Below are 21,136 nucleotides of genomic sequence, written 5' to 3' on the forward strand. Positions count from 1 at the left end.
AGTATGATCTTGAAAATAAATTCTCAGTCTCTTCCTTTCCTTTTTGCTCCGATTTATTCCGTTTATTCATATAATTGCATCCTCTGCTTTATTTAATCTCTGCAAATTCATAAAAAGAGTGAAAAAATATGGAAACATTACAGATATATTATGTAGAAAAAAATTACTTTTATAAATCTAAGTAAAATAATTAAATCGTGCAATATTCGTCTGTGTAGCCGCCATTTTGGGACGCAGAAAATAATTAATAATAATAATCACCCCGCAATGTACGCGCTGCGCTCACTAACACATCTTTAAACATCTCTGAATCAAAATCATTTATCAGATTCACATTTGGTTTATTGAATAGCATGTGATCCAGGACAACCTGACCCCGGGTTTTGTTACCGCCCAATTCAACGTCCGCGTGCCATGAAATGACTTCTTTAGCCATTTCAGGTCTCATGACGATTCCGGCTAAGAAAGCATCGCACGCTATATAAGAGAGAAAGTGCTTTTTCACTTGAACACGTCTGCCATCCTCGATTTTGTTCATCATGAGAACACAAGGTGTATTTATCTTGCCCAGTACGTCTCTTCGCCAGTCCTACAAGGTGATTTTCAATAGTTACTATTATTCTAAATGACACAAATTAATTGAAATTAATTATATTATTGCGATACAATGTCCCAAGTAGCTAACTGACGTCAAATATCAAAATGACGTCATTTCGACGTTTAATGATGTCGCATAGACGAAAAAATGACGTCACTTTGACATTTAATGACGTCATTAGACGTTAAAATAACATAATTTTGACATTTAATAATGTCAGTTTGCTACTTGAGATTATTTTGCCATTTTATGACGTTATTTTAACATTCAATGACATCAAATCAATATCCCAAGTAACAAAGTAACATCATTTTGACATCTAATGACGGTATTTGACGTCTGATGACATGAGTTTGATACTTTAATTATCTTAAAGTCGGTTGTTCCACTTTTTGGTAATCCCAACAGATAGCATATATTAAACTTTTTTTAAATACTTATTTGAAAAGAGACAAAGATATGCATTTGTAAAATTTCCAAGAAGTTGGAACAACCAGCCATTACACAGTTTTATTTATGACTAAAATGGTACATACATGTGTTACTTGGGATTTTAAACAGGATTCCCATGGCAACAACCATAACGGCTTGATGTTGCTGTTGAGTAGAATGTGTGCACTCTCTGGATCTGCGTAAAAATTAAATTCCGCCTGTGAAGTTATGTTACCCATTCCTAGAAACATGTTTGAAACAATAACAAACTTAGAGAAACGTCTCTGTTCCATTTATTAGAATGATGCGAATAATCGTCAACCTTACCAGATGAATTTCCACCCATCACAAAGAACTCCTTCACATTATTCACAAATTCCGGATACATTTTTATAGCCATTGCTACATTTGTCAGGGGACCCAAAGTGACCACGGAGACGTTACCTTGATCAAAATGTGGAGATGATAAATAAAATGCATTGAGTAAATATTGCATATTATCTCTAGTAGCAAACTGATGTTAAATGTCAAACTGATGTCATTTTGATGTTCAATGCAATGTCATTCGACGTCAAAATGACTATACTTGCTACCTTTAAATATATAATTAAAGGTATCATTAAAGATATCATTAAAAATTAGAAATACAAAATAAAAATATCAATTAATAAAACTTTATAAAAAATGAATCTTTATGAAAAATATAATTTAATAAAGGGTGTCGAGCTTTGATGCAAATAATGACGTCGAATGACGTCATTGAACGTCAAAATGACGTATACTTGTTACCTGAGATATGTTATTCTATGATGATGAGATGCATTACCAGGATCTTCTGATGTAATTCTGTGCAAAGCACACACGGCGTGTTCCTTTTGCAGTCTACTCGTATCTGGCTGATCAGTATATACATCTCCAAATCCATCGGATCCATGATATCCCTCAGATGCTGTCTCTTCAGCATTAGGAGTATTTAATAAAGGCGAGTAGGCACCTTGATAAACTGGTATCTACAAAAATAAATTTAATTGTAGTTTATCCATTCTTCATATTTATGCTTCATCCTGTATTAAACTATCCTTTATAAAAAGATTTATTCTTCATAAAGTTTAAATTGATATTTTGAATCTCTTCTTTCTAATCTTTAATGATTTCTTTATATATTTAATGAGATATCTTTAATATATCTTACTAATATATTTTTAAACTATCATCTTTTTGTAAAAACTCTATAAAATCCTCTGTTGTGTAATTTAATCAGTTTAAAATTACAAATGACTCAGTTAGCAAAGCGTACGTAATTTTGAGGTCGAATAACATTATTATATACATCACAACGACGCCATTTTGACATCTAATGACTTCATCATTTACAGATCAGTTGCTACTTGGGAATTTATAAAAACATACAAAAAAGATCCAATAAGTAGCAAACTGACGTCATTAAACGTTAAAATGACTTCATTGTGATGTATAATAACGTCAAAATGACGTATGTTTGCTATTTGGAAAGATTAAAAAAATGTTTTATATAAAATTATCCAACTTACTTCCTGGCAGTCGCACACGTCCAGCGTCCTAAACACGTTTTTCACCACATTGTTCACGTTGGTGTTACCGTTCACGCAAGTGACGGCTTTAACTTTGATTTTGGAATCCTTATGACCGGCCAAGAGGATAATCAAAGCTAAAGCATCGTCTAGACCGGCGTCGCAATCCACGATGATGTTCTCCGGAACTTTCACCTTACGCATATCTATCTCGGATTTTGTTGCCGATAACATTTTTATTCAAAGACAAAACGTTAAAAAAGGAAGAGCAGAGATAAAAGGTACTATATAGAATATTATATAATTCGCTTTATATACATGCGACGTGTACGTAAATAAGCAGCAGACTGATATCTAAGAGAAATTGTATAAGCCTATATAAGTGATAATAAAAAGGTCACTTTGGCTTATGTTTCGCCCCTACAAGAATTTTATCTCTTTGATTTCCCCTATATATATGTATATTTGTGTAGAGATAAGAAGTGAAATCTTATCATCCAAGCATGCACACTCTATGCCTGTTTCAACGATAACTATCTAATAATTAATATATATTATATAATTTATATATAATTATATTATATATTATTATATAATCATTTTATAATTTAAAAAATAATTATCGACGATTGAAAAATAAAAGTAAATTTTTGAGAGGAGCAATGAAAGAAGAAGTCTTGTAAATAAATTTTATATATATATTATCTAAACTGACGTCATTAAACATCAAAATGATGTCAGTTTGCTACCTATAAAACGAGAAAATTTTAATTTTGAAACGACATTCATATCCGTCTCACAAATTTGAATAGACTGCGTTTGCACGCCATTTTTTTAAATTTATAGAATAAATGTATAAATATATTGTGTATATATAAGATAAATGTAAATATTGTAACAAAATAACTTACATATATAACTTAAATTATTTTAATAATTTATTTTATATCCCATAACTTGTGTAGAATAAATGTACATGTAATATATATATATATATATATATTTTTTTTTTTGTAATATATATAAACCATAACAATATATATATACGATATTTTTTTACCCCAAGTATATAGTAAACTGACGTCATTAAACGTCAAAATAACGTCATTTTGACGTTTAGTAACGTTTTATATTGCTACCTCAGATAAATATTGTATTTTAATTTCAACAAGCAAATATTTAGAAATATTGTTTGTTAAAAATATAAATTTATATATTATATATATATAATTATATTTTATATAATTATATAATTTTTATATTATATAATTATACTATAATTATATATAAATATAATTATACTTTTTTTTGATATACCAAAATATATATTATATATAGATTTCTTCTCATATATATTATATATTTTTATGCACAAAATATATAATATATATGAGAAGAAATCTATATATAATATATATATATTTTGGTATATCAAAAAAAAACTATATAATTATATTTATATATAATTATAGTATAATTATATAATATATATATAAAAATTATATAATTATATAATATATATATAAAAATTATATAATTATATAATATATATATAAAAATTATATAATTATATAAAATATAATTATATAAAATATAATTATATATAATATATAAATTTATATTTTTAACAAACAATATTTCTAAATATTTGCTTAATAAAGGCGAGTAGGCACCTTGATAAACTGGTATCTACAAAAATAAATTTAATTGTAGTTTATCCATTCTTCATAAAGCTTCATCCTGTATTAAACTATCCTTTATAAAAAGATTTATTCTTCATAAAGTTTAAATTGATATTTTGAATCTCGATCTTCTTTCTAATCTTTAATGATTTCTTTATATATTTAATGATATCTATATATAAATATATACATCTATATATAAATATAAGATCATCAAATAAATATTTTATATTAAGATATACATATATTATTTTCAGAGTTTATGTAAAATTATGTAAAATTAAATTAAAGTATAAAATATATTTTTGTAAATTATATATATATTATTCACTTTTTCGTCATTTTTATACTCTTGTAATATTTTTAATGTCGAATATTACGAGGAATCGATTATTTATGTAAAAAATTAGATAACTTTTCTTTTATTCAAAATCAATCAAGGTTCTGATAATTATATATCAAAACCCTACAACTTTTGCCTGATAAATTTTTTTCAAATATATTATTACGTGACTTTTAAATATTCTGAAATGACAATATAATTAATCTTTCTACAAAATAAAAATCATAATTATAATTTTTCGCACTACAAAAGATGAAAGTCAAAATGCAAATATTATGAATAATACGGGATTCAAATAAAAATGTCCTGATTTAGGTGACTCAAAATGTATAAAAATTATTCTTTGATATTCGCAATGATGTGTTTTGAAGAAAGAATTTCAATGTCTAACCTTATTTCTTGAAAATTCCTGGATCTCGACATTTTGCGACTCGCTTTGACTGTTTGACAAGAAAGAGAAACGAAAGAAACATAATATATATAATATAAAAAATAAAAGCAGCGACGAAGGTCGATTTTGATGCGCGCGCGTTTTCAAAAAAATATAAATAATTTTCACTACGAATATCAATTCTTTTTAGCAGCAACTGGGACGAGAAATAAAATAAAAAATATAAATAATTATTAAATTATTTAATAATTAATTAAATTATTAAAAATTTTATTATAATTATTTATAATTATTATTTATTATTATAAATTATTAAATTTATTTTTATTTTTAAAATATTTATTTATTTATCTTGTAAATGTATATATTATAATATATAATAATAATTTATAATAATTAATATATTTATATATAAAGTTGGAGAGAAAGAGAGAAAAAAATAAGTACACACCATTTATATATATTTTATGGTTCATGGTAACAGTTCCGTCAGTGACATAACCTATAATCGGATCAAACGTACATAACCTAAACTTGGTGGAGTTGGACAATCTTGTTTTAAAATAAGGAATAGCTTATTTTTACAATAAAAGATTTATATATAAACAACATTAACTGAAAAAGGTCTGAAAAAAATGGCAGTGGTAATAGAAACCACTATAGGCGATTTTACGGTAGATCTCTATATTGAAGAACGTCCCCAAAGTAAGTATTTTTCTTTATTTCTTCCAGCGTATGATAGAAAATTTATATTCCACATATTTACTATTAATTTATAAATTAGACAATATTTTTAACATTAAATATATGAATCAAGGATATATATTTTTTATTTATTATTTTTTCTTTTTTGTTTATGAGAAATGGGAAAAATAGAAATATTCTTTAGGATGTAGAAAACATATTAAGATACAGAAAATATGTATATTTCTATTATATATATAAAATAATTATATTACTATATATATATATAACATAATAAAATAAAATAATAATAATAATAATCATCATCATCATTGTCTCAATTTTATAAGTAAAATATAAAATCTAATACTATATATATTACTATATATATATATGTAAATACAAAAATATATAATATATACCATATAACGATAAATTGAAATAATAATACTAATTGATTTGTTCCTTTGCAGCCACACGGAACTTCCTAAAGTTGTGCAAACTGAAATACTACAATTGGAACTTGTTTCATTCGGTGCAGACCAACTTCATCGCGCAAACCGGAGACCCCACCGGCACCGGGAAAGGCGGGGAGAGCGTCTACGGGATTGTCCTAGGCGAAAAGGCGCGTTATTACGAAGCCGAGCATATGCCCAAGATCAAGCACAACAGGATAGGTTTATTGTCCATGGTGAATTGCGGCAACAACATGCTGGCTTCCCAGTTCTTCATCACCCTGGGATCCGAGCTGCAGTCCCTGGACAATGAGCACTGCGTGTTTGGAGAGATCACGGAGGGATTGGAGATCATCCTCAAGTTCAACGAAGCCATCTGCGATGGGGATCAGAGGCCTTATCAGGACATAAGGATATCCCACACTGTCATCCTGGAGGATCCGTTCGACGATCCTGTGGGGTTGATGATTCCTGATAGAAGTCCAGAACCAACGAAAGAAGCTCTAATGGTAATAAAGTGGCAATGAGAAGATTTTGTCGATTCTTATTAATAATGTATGCTTTATGTACATCTTCGCATCTTTTTAAAGATATTTAAGTTTGCAGACAAATAATCTTCTCTGTATTTTCAGAGATTTATATATAATTTGATTTATGCTAAGTAGAGAAATTGTATATAATTTGATTTATTCTAAGTACGTCTATTAATAAGTTTCGACATATTTATTATGTTTTAAATTATTTATGTTATAGTGTTACAGTTATATAATTATATTTATATTTATATTATAGCTATAATTCTATATTTGTAGTTATATTTATATTATAGTTATAATTCTATATTTATAGTTATATTTGTATTATAATTATAATTCTATATTTATAGTTATTTTATTTTATTATAGTTATATAATTATTATATACTAATTATTATTATTATTATATATATGTATTACTATTATATATAATTATAATAATTAACAATTTATCTTAGTTTGATAATTATAAGTTATTACATAATAATTATACAACTCTAATTATAAGAATAATATAAAAATAACTCTATTATATAACTGTAAACTAGTTGTAATACAAATTATACTCAGATAGCAAGGATACATCATTTTGACGTTTAATGACGTCAGTTTACTACTTGGAATAGTTGTATATATATATATATATATGATCCGTTAAATTATATATATATATATAATTATTAATTTCTGTATGATCATATATATTTATAGAGCGATAGAATCGGAGCGGATGAGGCGATCGACGATATGAAAGGGATGACCATAGAAGAGCTGATGGAAATTCAAAAGGCCAAGGAAGCAAAAGCGAGAGCCACGATACTAGAGATTGTGGGTGATATACCGGACGCGGATATCGCTCCGCCGGAGAACGTCCTGTTTGTCTGCAAATTAAATCCAGTCACGACCGACGACGATCTTGAAATCATTTTCAGTCGTTTTGGGAAGATCGTTGGGTATGTATTTTTTTAAAATCATTTCTGTCACAAATCATGTATCTATTATAGCAAACTGACGGCATTACACGTCAAAATGACATCATTAAATGTCAAACTGACGTCATTAAACGTTAAAATGACGTCATTAAATGTCAAAATGACGGCAGTTTGCTACCTGGATGTTTCAATTTTAATTATTGTAATTTTTTGTACACATGTAGTTGCGAAGTGATAAGAGACCATCAAACGGGAGACTCCTTGCAGTATGCGTTCATCGAATTCAGCGATCGCAAGAGCTGCGAAGACGCGTACTTCAAAATGGATAATGTCCTGATCGATGACCGGAGGATACACGTGGATTTCTCGCAGTCGGTCGCGAAGATGCGCTGGCGAGGCAAAGGAAAGGGCATCCGTTACCTCGACGAGGACAACAAGACGAACAAGAAGTACGAGAGCTTCTCTTCGAAGAGATCCGAGAGGAATCATGACGACAACGGTAGAGATAGGGATGACGGAAGGAAGAAGAGCTCGCACAAGGATTATAGAAAGCACGAGCGCAGGAAAGAGGATAAAGATAAGAGAAGGGAAGACAGATCGCACGATAGGTACGAGAATGAACGAAGAGATAGGAAAAGGAGGGAGGAACGACGAGGAGATAGGGACAAGGAGGATCAGAGGAGAGGTCACAGCGAGGACAGGTTGGAAAGGAGAAGTAAGAGGGACGACAGCAACGACCGGAGGAGAGACCACAGCGAAGAGAAATCGGAAAGAAGGGGCAAAAGAGACGAGCACGATAGGGAGCGTCGACATCGTGATAACGAGAGGAAGAGGACCACGGAAGACGACGATACTAGACACAGGTCGCACAAGCACAAGAGAAAACGATGAAGAGGGTGCTGAAGAAGCTTCAAGAACTCAATTAGACTTAAACAAAAATATATATATTTTATAACGCAAGTAGCAAATTGACGTCATTAAACGTCAAAATGACGTCATTAAATGTCATCTTTAAACATCGCTTGATTTTTTTAAATGTCTGTAATTTTTTTTACTCTCTTATAAGATGATGTGTGATAAATTATTATCTTTAAATAATTAAAAATGCAATTTTTACACAAACACATATAGAAGCATATTAATAGATTTCACTGTCAGAAATGAATTCAGCATCTCTGAATTTACCAATCTATTCTATCGCAAGAAACGAAAATAAATAACAGCGTAATTTTATAAGAGGGGCTGTAATTCAAACCTTTTTTTTCTTTACATCGAGCAAAATTGCCAGCATTCTTTCGAGTACAAAACATTTGGGAGCGCGAATATCCGCGCTCCCTTTCTCGCAAAGTTCTCCGAACGAAGGAGTCGATTTTTTATTTTTATTTTCTTTTTTTTTATTTCGCTTTTAAGGCCACGGGAAGTTCTACGGATTCTACTGGTACCAGCGCAGTAATAAGTAAAGCTATCGAAAAAAAAGCCACAGACTTCGTTCGATATATAAATATAAAGCGCGAAGTCTCGCGTGTATAAATTTCACGATGAGATAGCACAGCTTGTCGCTTGGAGCAAACTCGGCCGTATCAAAAATAGAGAGCAAAAGGGAAGAAGGGACCCAGCGGCGAGATCTCGTCGCCGTAGATTCGAGAAGGAGTATCGTTTCTCACAAAAGTTGCTCTTTCGAGAGCCCAGATAATTTCTTCAGCTTCAGCTCGTGGAAATATTATATAGGAACGATATATGTATATGTGTATATATAGATATATTCGTTTTTACGCACGTGGACACGTAGTATCTTAGCTACGCAGCCCGTAGTAGGACGCTTTTTTTCTTTCTTTGGTGATGTCGCATTTGGTATCATCTCTTGCATGCGTGGAAGATACACTTTCGATGTGTCCCGTCCACCTCGCTTCGCCTGTCTCTCCTGGTGCGGAGAGACAGGAAGTAGGAAAACATCAGGAACGTTGATAGCAGATCGATAGTTCGCTTGGCTGAATCAAACAGCAGAGACAGACTACAGATTTCCAAGTCATCGAAAAAATCATCATCATCATCATCATCATCATCATCATCATCATCATCATCATCATCATCATCATCATCATCATCATCATCATCATCATCATCATCATCATCATCATCATCATCATCATCATCATCATCATCATCATCATCATCATCATCATCATCATCATCATCATCATCATCATTATCATCATAATCATCATCATCATCATCATCATTATCATCATCATCATCATCATTCAACAGCGCAATAGAATGAAGACGTTAATTTTCCACTTTCATCGACTTCTTTCTTCTTCCGAATCTTTTGTGCCACTTTTGTTATGCAGGAAACGTTACCCCACCTCGCATGCCTTATTCTTAGAGAGCCTTATCCTACAGCTTCGCTACATCACAATATCCATATCTGTATGTTACAAGATTTTCGAAAGAAGGTTCAGCTTAGCTGCGCCGTGTTACATAAAAGGGGGAAAGAGAAAAAAAAATCGAACTATGAATTACATAAACGCGCACGCGTACATTGTTAGACGACTACAACATAACACACAAATAAATACGGTCAATTATATTAAGACATTTTATATAATAATATATAATACGCTATATATACATACATAATATAAATACATATGTATATATAGTTACATATAATAGTTTTATTACTTTGGCGTTTTTTCGTTTTGTCATTTCGTTTCTTTTTTTTTTTTTTTTTTTCGTGCGAAGAAACTATCTCAATTCCGTTACCAATTATTGTAAAAAATATACATACATAGGATGTACAAAAATGTGTCGAAACCCATTAATTTCATTAAAACTTTTTGAAAAAAATTAAAAAATAGTAGGATTTAAAAAGATCTATTTATTAGCCATTATCAGCTTGAGCTTGAGTAACGTTTTTTCAAGGTCATTTTAAGGTCAATAAAATTATTCCAGATAGCAAGCATACGTCATTTTGACGTTTAATGATGTCAGTTTGCTATTTGGGACCCTAAGAAAAATATATGCAATTTGCAACATCCAAACCTAAAGGATTTTGACATTTTGTACATTATATATATATATATATATATGTATGTATATACACACAGGGTTTTTTACACGCGGATTTTTAAGGAAAAAAATATTACATTACATTATAAAGCTATACGAAAAGAAGTATCATCTCTGTACTATGATAAAAAAAGAGAAAAAGAAGAGATACGCGAATGCGGAAGAGATACGCGTATTGCGAGGATTGCAAAGGAAAGCGCAACGTCACGGTGTCCCGTCTGCGGGTCAGTCTCTCTTTTTCGAGAAACCTAGACCAATTGAGGATAGGAATTGTGTTTCTGAATAGCTTAAGGATAAAATTAAACTAATCTAAAAAAAGAAGAAAGAAAAGAAGAAACAAGGCAAAGAAGATAAGAAGACACAAGGAAAAGAAGAAATAAGAAAAAAAGAAAAGAAGACACAAGGAAAAGAATTTCTTCTTTTCCTTGATAGAGAAAAAAGAAGAAAAAAGAATAATGTTTCGAGGATCGCGAGACGATCCATGAGAAAAGGCACTTTTGACGTAGGAGAATCTTTCCTCCCACTCTGTATATTATTATAAGGCCGCCATGATGGGATCGCGAGACGCGATTGAGGAAGACACAATTCTTCTTTCCTATTCTATTCGAGAGAGTTACTTTGGTAATGACTAGGTCATACACTACATCGCTACATCGTTAGTTTTAGATCGTGTGTCGTTCGTGTCCGTTTTATGGCTTGCACGATTAGCTTATTAAATAGTGAATAGTAATTATAATGGCGCGACGCAACTTTAGGCGCTTTTTTTTCTCGTTATGGCCATTCTCTCGCATCGCGTACAACGCAATCTTACGTATAAAAAAGCCATAGATCCAGCAAACGAGTATGAAAGAATGTCGATAAAAGCGTTATTCAATTGATAATTATATAATTCTGTGCGTTAATTATAAAGTAGAATTAAAAGAATCGCGAAATAATATTTTACACAAGATATTTTAGATCTAGAAGGAAAGTTAAACAAATTAATAATTAACGTGCGCTTATTCATTTCATTATCGTTCGTGTTCATTTGCTTAATTTTTGGACCCGGCTTAATTCATACAGAAATTCTAATCCGATTAAATCAATTATTAAAATGTGATCAAATGCGTCAAGTTCTCGATTGATCTCAAGATCCGTTCGAATCGTGTCTCCAGACCGGTCGAACCGTAGATAAAGATAGATGGAATCTAACAGTTAAAAGGAAACCAGTACGCTGACTTCGTTAAATTATCTGCACAACGTGAACATCCAATAAGACCTGTTCTTTTCAGCTGAACTGACTGCACTAGTTCAGAGTTTATCTCTTTCCTTCCAATGTGGAGTAAAAAAAGCTGAAACAACAGAACTATATAGGCAGAGTTGGGAAGTAACGCGTTACAAATTTGATTTGTAACGCAAAAAGTAACTTCGTTACTTTTATTATAACTTTTTCGGAATTTACTCGATAATTATCTAAGGTAACCATAGCAAGGACCTATTAATTTAATATAAAAAAATGTTTAAAAATGTTAAAAGTATTTAATTTGATTTTTTTTAAATAGGAACGATATATTTAATTCGACCCAAACTAGCCAAGAAATTTTTATTTTATTTCCACAACGTTTCGACCATCTGCTTTTGGTCCTTTTCAAGTGAAAAACAGATGGTCGAAACGTTGTGGAAATAAAATAAAAATTTCTTGGCTAGTTTGCCATTATTCAATTTGATTTTTTTATTTAAAAAAAATTTTGTTTTATAATATACATATAAGTTTGTTATTATATATATATATATATGAAAAAAAGTAATGAAAATTGTAACGACTTGTTACTTTTTAAATGATGATAACGGTAACAAGTTACTTTTTAAAATCAGTAACGAGTAACAATAACGAATTATTTTTATAAAGTAAGTTTCCCAACTTTGCCTTATAGGTAGCTGTTTTCCAGCAACGTACACAAATTGACACAATTGTACACAGCTAAAATGCTGTGTCTCATTATGGACGATATTCATAGTCCAATCTTATATTTAAAATCGTGAAGTTAAGTGTGAAATTTAAAAATCTTTAAAAAAACCGAAAAAACTGATTAAAATTTTGAAAAAGCTATGCAAAATGACTCTGCACTCTGGCAATGAAGTAAAAAAGCTAAGCAGTGTTCCAATTACAAGTCAACGTTGAATTAATTTATACTGAGCATTTGATACACGTATCAAATAGTAAATAGTAAATGGTTGCGTTGAACAGAACAAATTGCTTATTAGCAATCGAACGTGATTGGTTCTTACTTTTAGAACCAATAAATCAATGTAGAGTGTTGATAAGACGATAACTAAGCAGTTGTTCTGCTGAACGCAGCAAATAATTAGTAAATTGGTCAGTCACCGATCAGTTCAAACGCACCATTTTATATGCGTATCAAACAAATGGAGTAATATTAGGTTTCAGTTTATCTTTTTTCTTCCAATCTGAACTAGTACAGCCAGTTCAGCTAAAACGAACAGACCTCTTGTATCACACAGTGTAAAACTGTTTCATTGCTGGAAAACATTCTAATATAACTCAATCTTTTAACTTAACATATCCTCTTGTCTACGGATCGAACCGAGTCTCCAAAGTGGCCTAAATGGACACATTGCCTATTGAACACAGGATCTTCCGATCTTCAATCATGCTAGTCATCCTAGGCACCAGTCGCACTATCCAAATAGACCTGGGGAACTCTTCGATGAAAACTATACGGCGCGTAAATATACAGCTTCCTCAGAACTGGATGCGATAATTGGGACGCGGTATCGACCTGGCCTTGGTCGGCGGCAGGGAAGCCGTCGATGCCTCGCTGCTAGCGGTTCCACCGGAGTCGCGGCCCCCGCTTTTGCTGCTGACGATGCTGCCGGTGCTCTGGCCCCGGGAGGACCCTCCCGTCTGCTTTCTCAGGGTGCCGCTACCTCCTCCGGCCTTGAGAGCGTTCGCCGCCGCCATCATCGAGGAGGCCTCGCCGTCGCTCAGCCGACCGTACTCGCCTATACGAGGCCGAGATGACGATGGAGGCGGAGGCGGTATGAACGAACGGCTCTGAATCTCCCGATGCTTCACCGCGAACTCCGACACGCAGCTGTTACCATTCCCAGCCGACGACGACGACGATGACTTCTTGCGGCCAGTGTCCGCCTGCAGTCTTTCGTATTCATGACCGCCGCCGCTTGCGCCCGTCGACGACTTCTTCAGGGTACTGTTCGCCATAAAGATGTTCTCCACCGGGTTCTTCTTCCTGCTGCGCAGCACCTTGGCGGCAGCGGTGTCGAATCTCCCGTACTCAATGCTGCTGGAGTCGCGGCCGAGCTTTGCGTTGCCGCTCCCGGCCGCATCTACCGGCATCCCCGGGCCTGGGTCCGACTTCTTCCGGGTCTCAGAGTCGCTCAGCCGGCAGTAGCGCGGGTTGCCGGTCGTCTTCAAGGTCCTGGGCGGCCGCGGCAGCGAACTAGGCGGCAGACTGCCGGCGCGACGCGGCTCTCCGCTGACCTCCGACGTCATCCGCTGCCGCTGCGAGCTCCTGCCCTGCTTCTCCAGCAGCATCATGTCCTCGGTGGGTTTGCCGCCGGCGCCGTCCGAGAGCCTGGAGATCGTGCCCTTGAGCCTCGCGGCAGCGTTCGCGAAATCGATTATGCTCGGCGACACCACGTCGCCGGACGAGTCGTCCAGGAGCCGGCTCTTGCTCGAGGCGGTGCTCGAGGTACCTGTGCTATCTACACCCGCCAGTAGTGGCTTGGGTATTTTTCCTTTTCGCGACGCAGTGCCTGGATTAGAGAATCCTGGAAAACAGCAAAGTGCCCGCTGAAACAAGAAACAGAAAGAACCGCACGGGTTGCAGAGAGGAAGACCGGGACCTGGAAAAGGGGTTAGTGCTCGCAGTATAAAACGCTCGCACATGCACATTCGAGGATGTCGAGGGGAGGATGTCTGGGTGGGAGAGCTTCAGGAAGGATTAGTGAGGAGAGCAACTCGAGAGAAGAAAGAGAAAAAAGAAAACCAAGTAGAAAGAATTAATCTGTAGAAACTCTATGTTGGCTACCTACTTCAGCAAGTTTGGCAAGAAGGGGAAGATACTAGATTAATCAGAGAAATTTGTTGCTTACAAAGACACATCGGTGTAAAATAGTAACACAAAAGTGTTATTCGAGGTGCTATTAAAGGTGTTACATGATTTTTGAAAATAACAAAAAAGAAAAAAAAAAGAAAAGATTGAGATTATTGTGTTACATCACACATAAAGTTAATGTCAAAGTAACTTGAGAAACGCTCTTTATTAAAAATAAAAAATGGAAAATGTATTTCAAACAGCTATCAACACAAAACACAAGTACCTTCGCATGTTTGACCTGTAATATTTTCACGATCAGCGATGACTATTAAAATGTTGCTAAAGAACTCAAAATATGTAATCGTCCATAAAAATTAATGTACCTCTATTAATAAAAAAAAAGGAATGATAAATATTAATGCGTAAACGAAATATCCCAAGTAGTAAACTGACGTCATTAAACGACAAAATGACGTCATTTTGACGTTTAATGCCGTTTAATAACGTCAGTCAATGTCAAATGACGTTTAATGACGTCGATCGATGTCAAAATGGTGTCATTTTGACAATTAATGACATTTAATGCCCAAGTAGAACAGAAAATCAAAATAATATCATTTTGACGTCATTGATCAAATTTGGAGTTCAAATTTGATCAATGACGTCAAAATGACGTATACTTGTTACCTGGGATAAATATATTAATGTAAATCGAAGCGCATGTATGTGTTTTAAAGAATGACAGAAATGAATTCGATGAAACAGAGAGAAAATATTGATAACACTATATATTCGAAATTATACCCGATCACCACCTAAATATTTAGTCAGAAACGTTCATATGCGCTTAAATTATTGCTACCTTGCTAAGTAGCTGCGAGTCTAGCTCCTTCAGTTGATCGTCGAGACTCTTGTTAGTCTGTTCGAAGCTGCCCTGTTTCCTATATTTGTAGCTGTCGGTGACGCCGTAGGAACCGGTGCTGCCGTATCCGCTGCCACCGCCGAGTACGCTGCTCACTATTCGAGAAAAAATAGTTAGTTGCATACTTAAAAAAACACACACAACTGGCTTTCTTTACACTGATTAAGAACCCTGCATAATCCTTATGAAAACTGCCCAAGTAGCAAATTGACGTCATTAAACATCAAAATAACGTATGCTTGTTACCTGGGTTTCAGTGAAATTGGCTAGTTTCTTTATATATTGTAGCTTGTGACCTGCTGAAATGTAATAGTTTCAAAGCTAAATAATGAACAATTATTGAGTTACACCCAGTCAAACAACTTGCAGAGCCCAAATTTTTTGTGTTTAACTAGCTGTAAATCAGTAACTATCTATTATTTAGCTTTGAATCTATATTTTTTGTTCAATAGATTATAAACTACAATATGAGAGAAAAACCAGTTGATCTTACCAAGATTTAATTTTAGATAGGATTAGTTCTTGAAATGATATAAAATCCTAGAAGTTGTTTTTCTTTACACTAATTAAGGACCCCATACAATCCTTATGGAACTGGATTTCAATGAAATTGGCTGGTTTCTTCATATATTGTAGCTTGTGACCAACGGAACAAAAGATGTAATAGCCTCAAAACTAAATAATGAACAATTACTGAGTTACACCCAGTCAAACAACTCACAGAGCCCACATCTCTTGTGTTTAACTAGCTATAAATCTATCTAGTATTTAGCTTTGAATCTATTACATTTCTTGTTCAGTAGATCATAAACTACAATATACGAGAAAACCAGCTAATCTTATCTAGATTCAATTTTAGGTAGGATTATTAATGCGAGAAACCTATATGAAATCCTAGATGAAATTAAAGCTCTGAATTAAGGCTCTGAAAATTGTTTGCTTAGCTGTAGCTCAGCAACTGTTCATTATTTAGCTCTGAGGCTATTACATCTTTTGTTCAGCAGATCATAAGCTACAACATATGAAGAAACCAGCCAATTCCAGCGAAATCCAATTTCCATAAGTGTATTGTGGCATCCTTTCTCTCATTATTTTGCTAAAAATACTTAGATAAGTGCAAGAATATCTGTACCGAGTTCCGGCGTGCTCGTCAGCGCCGTATGATGATCCGCCGACGTGCTTGAATGCGACGAATGCGCGGCAGGATAGCTGCCCACGCCGCTACTGCTACTGCTGTCCACCTTGTCGTACGTATGTTTCTGCAACACCCTGATCATGGCGTCTCTCTCGGCCAGTTTGGACTCCAGATCCTTCATCCTGTTCGGATAAAAAAAACCTATCAGTTAATTGATCCAAATAACATAATCCACTCAGATAGCAAGCATGCGTCATTTTGACATCGATTGACGTCATTAAACGTCAAAATGGCATCATTAAACGTCATTAAACGTCGAATGGAGCCATTAGGCGTCAGTTTGCTACCTGGGCACTTAATCGACTCGATGACGTCGATCTACAATGAGTAGCTTCCTCTTTACCTGGACTCAAGATCGGCCAATTTCTTTTGCGCGGCGTGCACCTCATCCATATGCCTCATTTTCTCCGAACGCGCCTCGGCGATGAGCTTCTCCGCATCCTGACTGGTCTTCTCCAGAGCGGCGATTTTCGCGTCTCTGAACGGAACAAGAATGAATATCGCGTAAAGGGAGAAAATTAGAATACGTAAAAGTTCGAGAAGACTCTTCTTACTTCGGCAAGCTGGCTGCGTCGATGGCCGCTTGCCTGAGCGCGCTCTCCTCCAGGTAACGCTGCTCCCACTTGGCGACGTCTCCTTCAAGAGACATGATCTTCTCGTCCCGTTCGCGCAACCGTCGCTTCAGGTCCGCGATAGTCTCTCCGTTCGACGTCTGCTCGTTGCCATTTCCTCCACCACCACCTCCGCCACCCTCGCGCAGCTCCTTCTCCAGCTGACCCCTCAACTGTCTTTCCGTCTCCTCTCGTCTATCGCTAGACGCCTGGAGCGAAGACAAGGCTCGCTGAAGCTGGTTGACTCTCTCCACGTACATTTGCTTTTTGCGACACTGTACGGAAGAAAACTCCTTTAGTAATCAACATCCAAGATCATTACCACAAATATTATCATAAATCACATATCACACCTCTATTAACGACTTATCCGAGTCCATTTAGAATTTAAATAAAATCTCACTGTCTTAGTTTGCGAAAAATTTAGGATTCTTCATCATTTTCAAGAATTCAAGCATTATGCACCAAACTAATCGTTAAATAAAGAAGATCGTCTATACATCTATTTCGTCGGTTAAATAATCAAGTTACTTCTTCCTCGAGCCGCACGACGTTGCCCTGAGCGTTAGTCAAGGCGGTGTCCAGAATGTCAATGTGCGTACGTTGCTCCTGCAGGGTGGCCCGCTGGGCGGCCAGTTCGATCTCCTGCCTCTCCTTCGCGGCGGTCAGTTCTTTGTCTAGAGAGAGAGAGAGAGAGAAAGCAAGAGTTAGGCGATAGTTAGAAAAAGGAAGTAGAGTGAAACTCGGAAGTCTAGTCGTACTCTGAGAGAGGAACTGGCTGATGAGTACTTCGTGCTGCGACAGCTCTTTCCGCATGCTCTGGATGATCGACGGGCTGTCCGTGCGCGTGGACAACAGGTCGATCTGGTCCCTTAGGGCGCGATTCAGCTCGCTCAGTCGACGACAATCGTTCTGCAGTCTCAGTCGTGCCGCGCGTTCCAGCTTCTCCCGTCGTTCGCAGGAAGCCGCGAGCTCCTCGTGGGCGCGATGCACCTTCGTCACCTCTTGCTCCAGCTTCTGCGACTTGGAGACCTTGCTGTAGCAGCGGTCCAGCTCCAATTTCAGCGCGTTGTTCTCCTGAATTATCAGCTGAATCATCTCCGATGGCTGCCATACCTCGGCCGTCTCCCTTTCCACCTCCTCCCGGCCCTTGGTCTGCGGTCTGGAAGGATTCAAGCGTGTCAAAAAGTTTCCATAAGTCGGGAAGAAAAAGATAAACTACGAACTAGTGCAGCTAAAAAAAACTCAAAGAGAGATACTGAAAATGCGCGGACATTAGAGATATAAAGATTACCGAGGTGATCTCATTCGAGTGAGATACAAGTCTTCCCTGAGGACCTTGGACAGGTCGGGCTGCGACCGGGATATGGTCAACTTCTCCGTCGGGCCGAGAAATTTTTGCTTGTTAAACGGTAACAACGTGGATATGTAGCACGACGGCCTGTTCTCGTACTCGCTGTCGCTCTGCTTCCCTCCATCCCTTATTCTCATCTCTCCTAGTCTCATTTCTAAGCTGTCTCCATTGTTGGTGTACGACGGCACCTTCACCTCCTTCGCGAGATGTTTCAAAACCTGTAATTTTTTTGAAATTATTATTTATAAACTACTCCAAAGAAAAATTTGCCATTATTTACTTCCCCAAGTAACAAACTGACATTAAATGTCAAATGATGTCATTTTGACATTTAATGACGTCAATCTGTTGAGTATTATTTGCTCGTTATATAAATAATGTCATATCTGAGACTGATTGAGATATTAAATTATTTATAATGCTATTCGAGAGAAGAATTCGCCGTTATTTAGTTTCCCAAGTAGCAAACTGACATCATTAAATGTCATATTGACGTTTAATAACGTCAGTTTGCTACTTGGGTGTTCATTGTTCGCTGTATAAATGACCTGTCATACCTGAGACTGACTGAGATAGTCATCCGGGATGTCTGTAATTTCCTGGCAACCACCGCCGCTAGAATGTTCGTGAACGTAATCTTCGTGTGGTAGGTTGGACAGGGATTGCATCGTAGGACTGTTGGTGTGACCTTTGCCATTGCCATCGCAATACAAGTAGCCCACGTCTGCGTGTTCCCTCACCATGCCCGACAATCTGTTGATTGTACGTTGATCAGATGTAGATGACAAATGCAAGGTAGAACAATTGAGGAAGGAAACGTTTGTTTACCTTCCGGATGGTATCCATGAGCTGTCGTCGTTAGCGTTGTGTATAATCAACGTATTATACGAACTCGTCGACACGTCCAGACTGCTTCTGTTCGAGCCTACACTACGATTGCTCAGATTGTCCTTTAAACTATTCCGATTGGAGCCATTGATGCTGTCTTTCAGGCTATTCCTGTTGGAACCGTTTAAGCTTTCCTTCAGACTGTTTCTATTTGATCCATTCAGACTCTCTTTCAGACTGTTTCTGTTATTATGCAGATTGCCCTGTATCGTAACAAATCATTTCAGCTTTATGTAAGAATATAATAGGTGCTTTCCAGCAACAACAGAGTATCATTCCATCTTTGTTGTTTACTGGTATTGAAAGAAGATGGAATGGCTTGGATTCAGCTAAGATCAAGAGCATACATAAATTTTACACCAGTTGCAAAGCTGTTTTTTCCACTGAACACAGGTAATGATACTCTATCACACTGTGTCATTGCTAGAAAGCCCAATATAGAGTCGCAAAAGACACAATTATTCCATTGTTTACAATTTTCTCCTGCATTTATAGTATCAATTAAACGTACTTGAATATTTGGTATGTTTTCCTTGTGACTGGAGGACCTAGAAGGACTCTGCTGCTGATTCTCCTGACCCTGCGGCTCCTGCCGCGCCGTGTGCCTTATGACGTATCTCTCCTCGTTGCTCAGATTCTCGTTAGATGTGGAAACATCAGTCTCGCTACCACTCAAGCTTTGAGGAAGACCACCTGCAGAGGAGAAAACACTTCGCTAAGCATCATACTTGGAACAGTTGTCAAGTGTAACCTCTCGCAGCCTCTTATCACCACCAACTTTACCAGAATCACAGTTTATGAAAACGTACCTGGTATAGACAGCTGCTTTCTTTGTAGATTGCCAGTCGAGAATGGGAGGAACCTGTTTCCTTGCTGTAGCGAGCTCATTTTCATAAGGTTCAGCTCATTGGATGTGGATTATTTCGTATGCCCGTCTGAAAACACACGTGGGGAGTGAAAAATGGTATACTTCCCAGAAGATATCCAGAAAAAATAAAAAAAGGAGAAATGAAGAAAAAAAAGAAGAAAAGAGAAGACTCAAACTGATCTCTTGCGGAGTTGCATAAATAAATAAACAATGGGACGGAGCATCGTCTCGTCGTGGACATAGTCATCATCGGGGTGTATCTGCCAAGCAGTGGCCGCGCGAGGTCGCGTTTCGCCGAGAAACAAACGACGACAACGACGAGGACGAGAGGACGACAAGAACGCCGGAGCCTCGGCTCCGAGTCCCCGGTCCCCAGCATCCCCTCCCGTCACTTTTCTACTCACTCGTTTCGAAAACTGCGATAAGACTGAGACCCAGGATTTATCTCTCCGTGATTATCTCCGATAAATTGGTACACTCTCGTCCGCACTTGTGTGTCTGTACGCGTGAAATAAAAAGAACCGCTTGCCGCATTCCTCGCCAGGTGGCGCTAGCGAGGGCC

At 36.0% G+C, this 21,136-nt stretch overlaps 3 protein-coding genes across 6 annotated transcripts; 1 reads left to right on the forward strand and 2 right to left on the reverse strand.

The window, feature by feature from the left end:
• Nucleotides 1–33: 33 nt before the first annotated feature.
• On the reverse strand, nt 34–5,072 carry LOC114945014 (nucleoside hydrolase-like). Of its 2 annotated transcripts, XM_029321093.2 has the most exons (7): nt 4,997–5,072; nt 2,581–2,786; nt 1,857–2,040; nt 1,358–1,474; nt 1,135–1,271; nt 262–589; nt 34–99 (listed from the first exon to the last, which is right to left on the reverse strand). In XM_029321093.2, exons 2-7 carry the CDS (start codon nt 2,782–2,784, stop codon nt 89–91), a joined length of 981 nt encoding a protein of 326 aa, XP_029176926.1. In that variant the 5' UTR covers nt 2,785–2,786; nt 4,997–5,072; the 3' UTR covers nt 34–88. The 2 variants fall into 2 exon arrangements, with proteins under 2 accessions (XP_029176926.1, XP_029176925.1); XM_029321092.2 differs by lacking the exon at nt 4,997–5,072 and having other exon boundaries at nt 2,581–3,069.
• Nucleotides 5,073–5,474: 402 nt separating this feature from the next.
• LOC114944982 (peptidyl-prolyl cis-trans isomerase sig-7) lies at nt 5,475–9,628 on the forward strand. Of its 2 annotated transcripts, none has more exons than XM_029321050.2 (4): nt 5,475–5,701; nt 6,154–6,644; nt 7,383–7,624; nt 7,828–9,628. In XM_029321050.2, the coding sequence occupies exons 1-4, from the start codon at nt 5,632–5,634 to the stop codon at nt 8,492–8,494; spliced, it is 1,470 nt and encodes a 489-aa protein (XP_029176883.1). In that variant the 5' UTR covers nt 5,475–5,631; the 3' UTR covers nt 8,495–9,628. The 2 variants fall into 2 exon arrangements, with proteins under 2 accessions (XP_029176883.1, XP_029176884.1); XM_029321051.2 differs by having other exon boundaries at nt 5,638–5,701; nt 6,222–6,644.
• Nucleotides 8,832–21,105, reverse strand: LOC114945006 (uncharacterized). Of its 2 annotated transcripts, none has more exons than XM_029321081.2 (13): nt 20,979–21,105; nt 20,516–20,641; nt 20,218–20,399; nt 19,647–19,909; nt 19,376–19,571; nt 18,759–19,036; nt 18,226–18,626; nt 17,996–18,141; nt 17,408–17,739; nt 17,197–17,331; nt 16,791–16,975; nt 15,599–15,753; nt 8,832–14,489 (listed from the first exon to the last, which is right to left on the reverse strand). In XM_029321081.2, exons 2-13 carry the CDS (start codon nt 20,598–20,600, stop codon nt 13,419–13,421), a joined length of 3,429 nt encoding a protein of 1,142 aa, XP_029176914.1. In that variant the 5' UTR covers nt 20,601–20,641; nt 20,979–21,105; the 3' UTR covers nt 8,832–13,418. The 2 variants fall into 2 exon arrangements, with proteins under 2 accessions (XP_029176914.1, XP_085345018.1); XM_085488892.1 differs by lacking the exon at nt 20,979–21,105 and adding an exon at nt 20,751–20,972.
• Nucleotides 21,106–21,136: the final 31 nt, after the last annotated feature.

Source organism: Nylanderia fulva, unplaced genomic scaffold, assembly GCF_048542155.1.
Source record: "Nylanderia fulva isolate GAGA-0341 unplaced genomic scaffold, ASM4854215v1 Scaffold74, whole genome shotgun sequence".
Classification (NCBI taxonomy): Eukaryota; Metazoa; Arthropoda; class Insecta; order Hymenoptera; family Formicidae; genus Nylanderia; species Nylanderia fulva.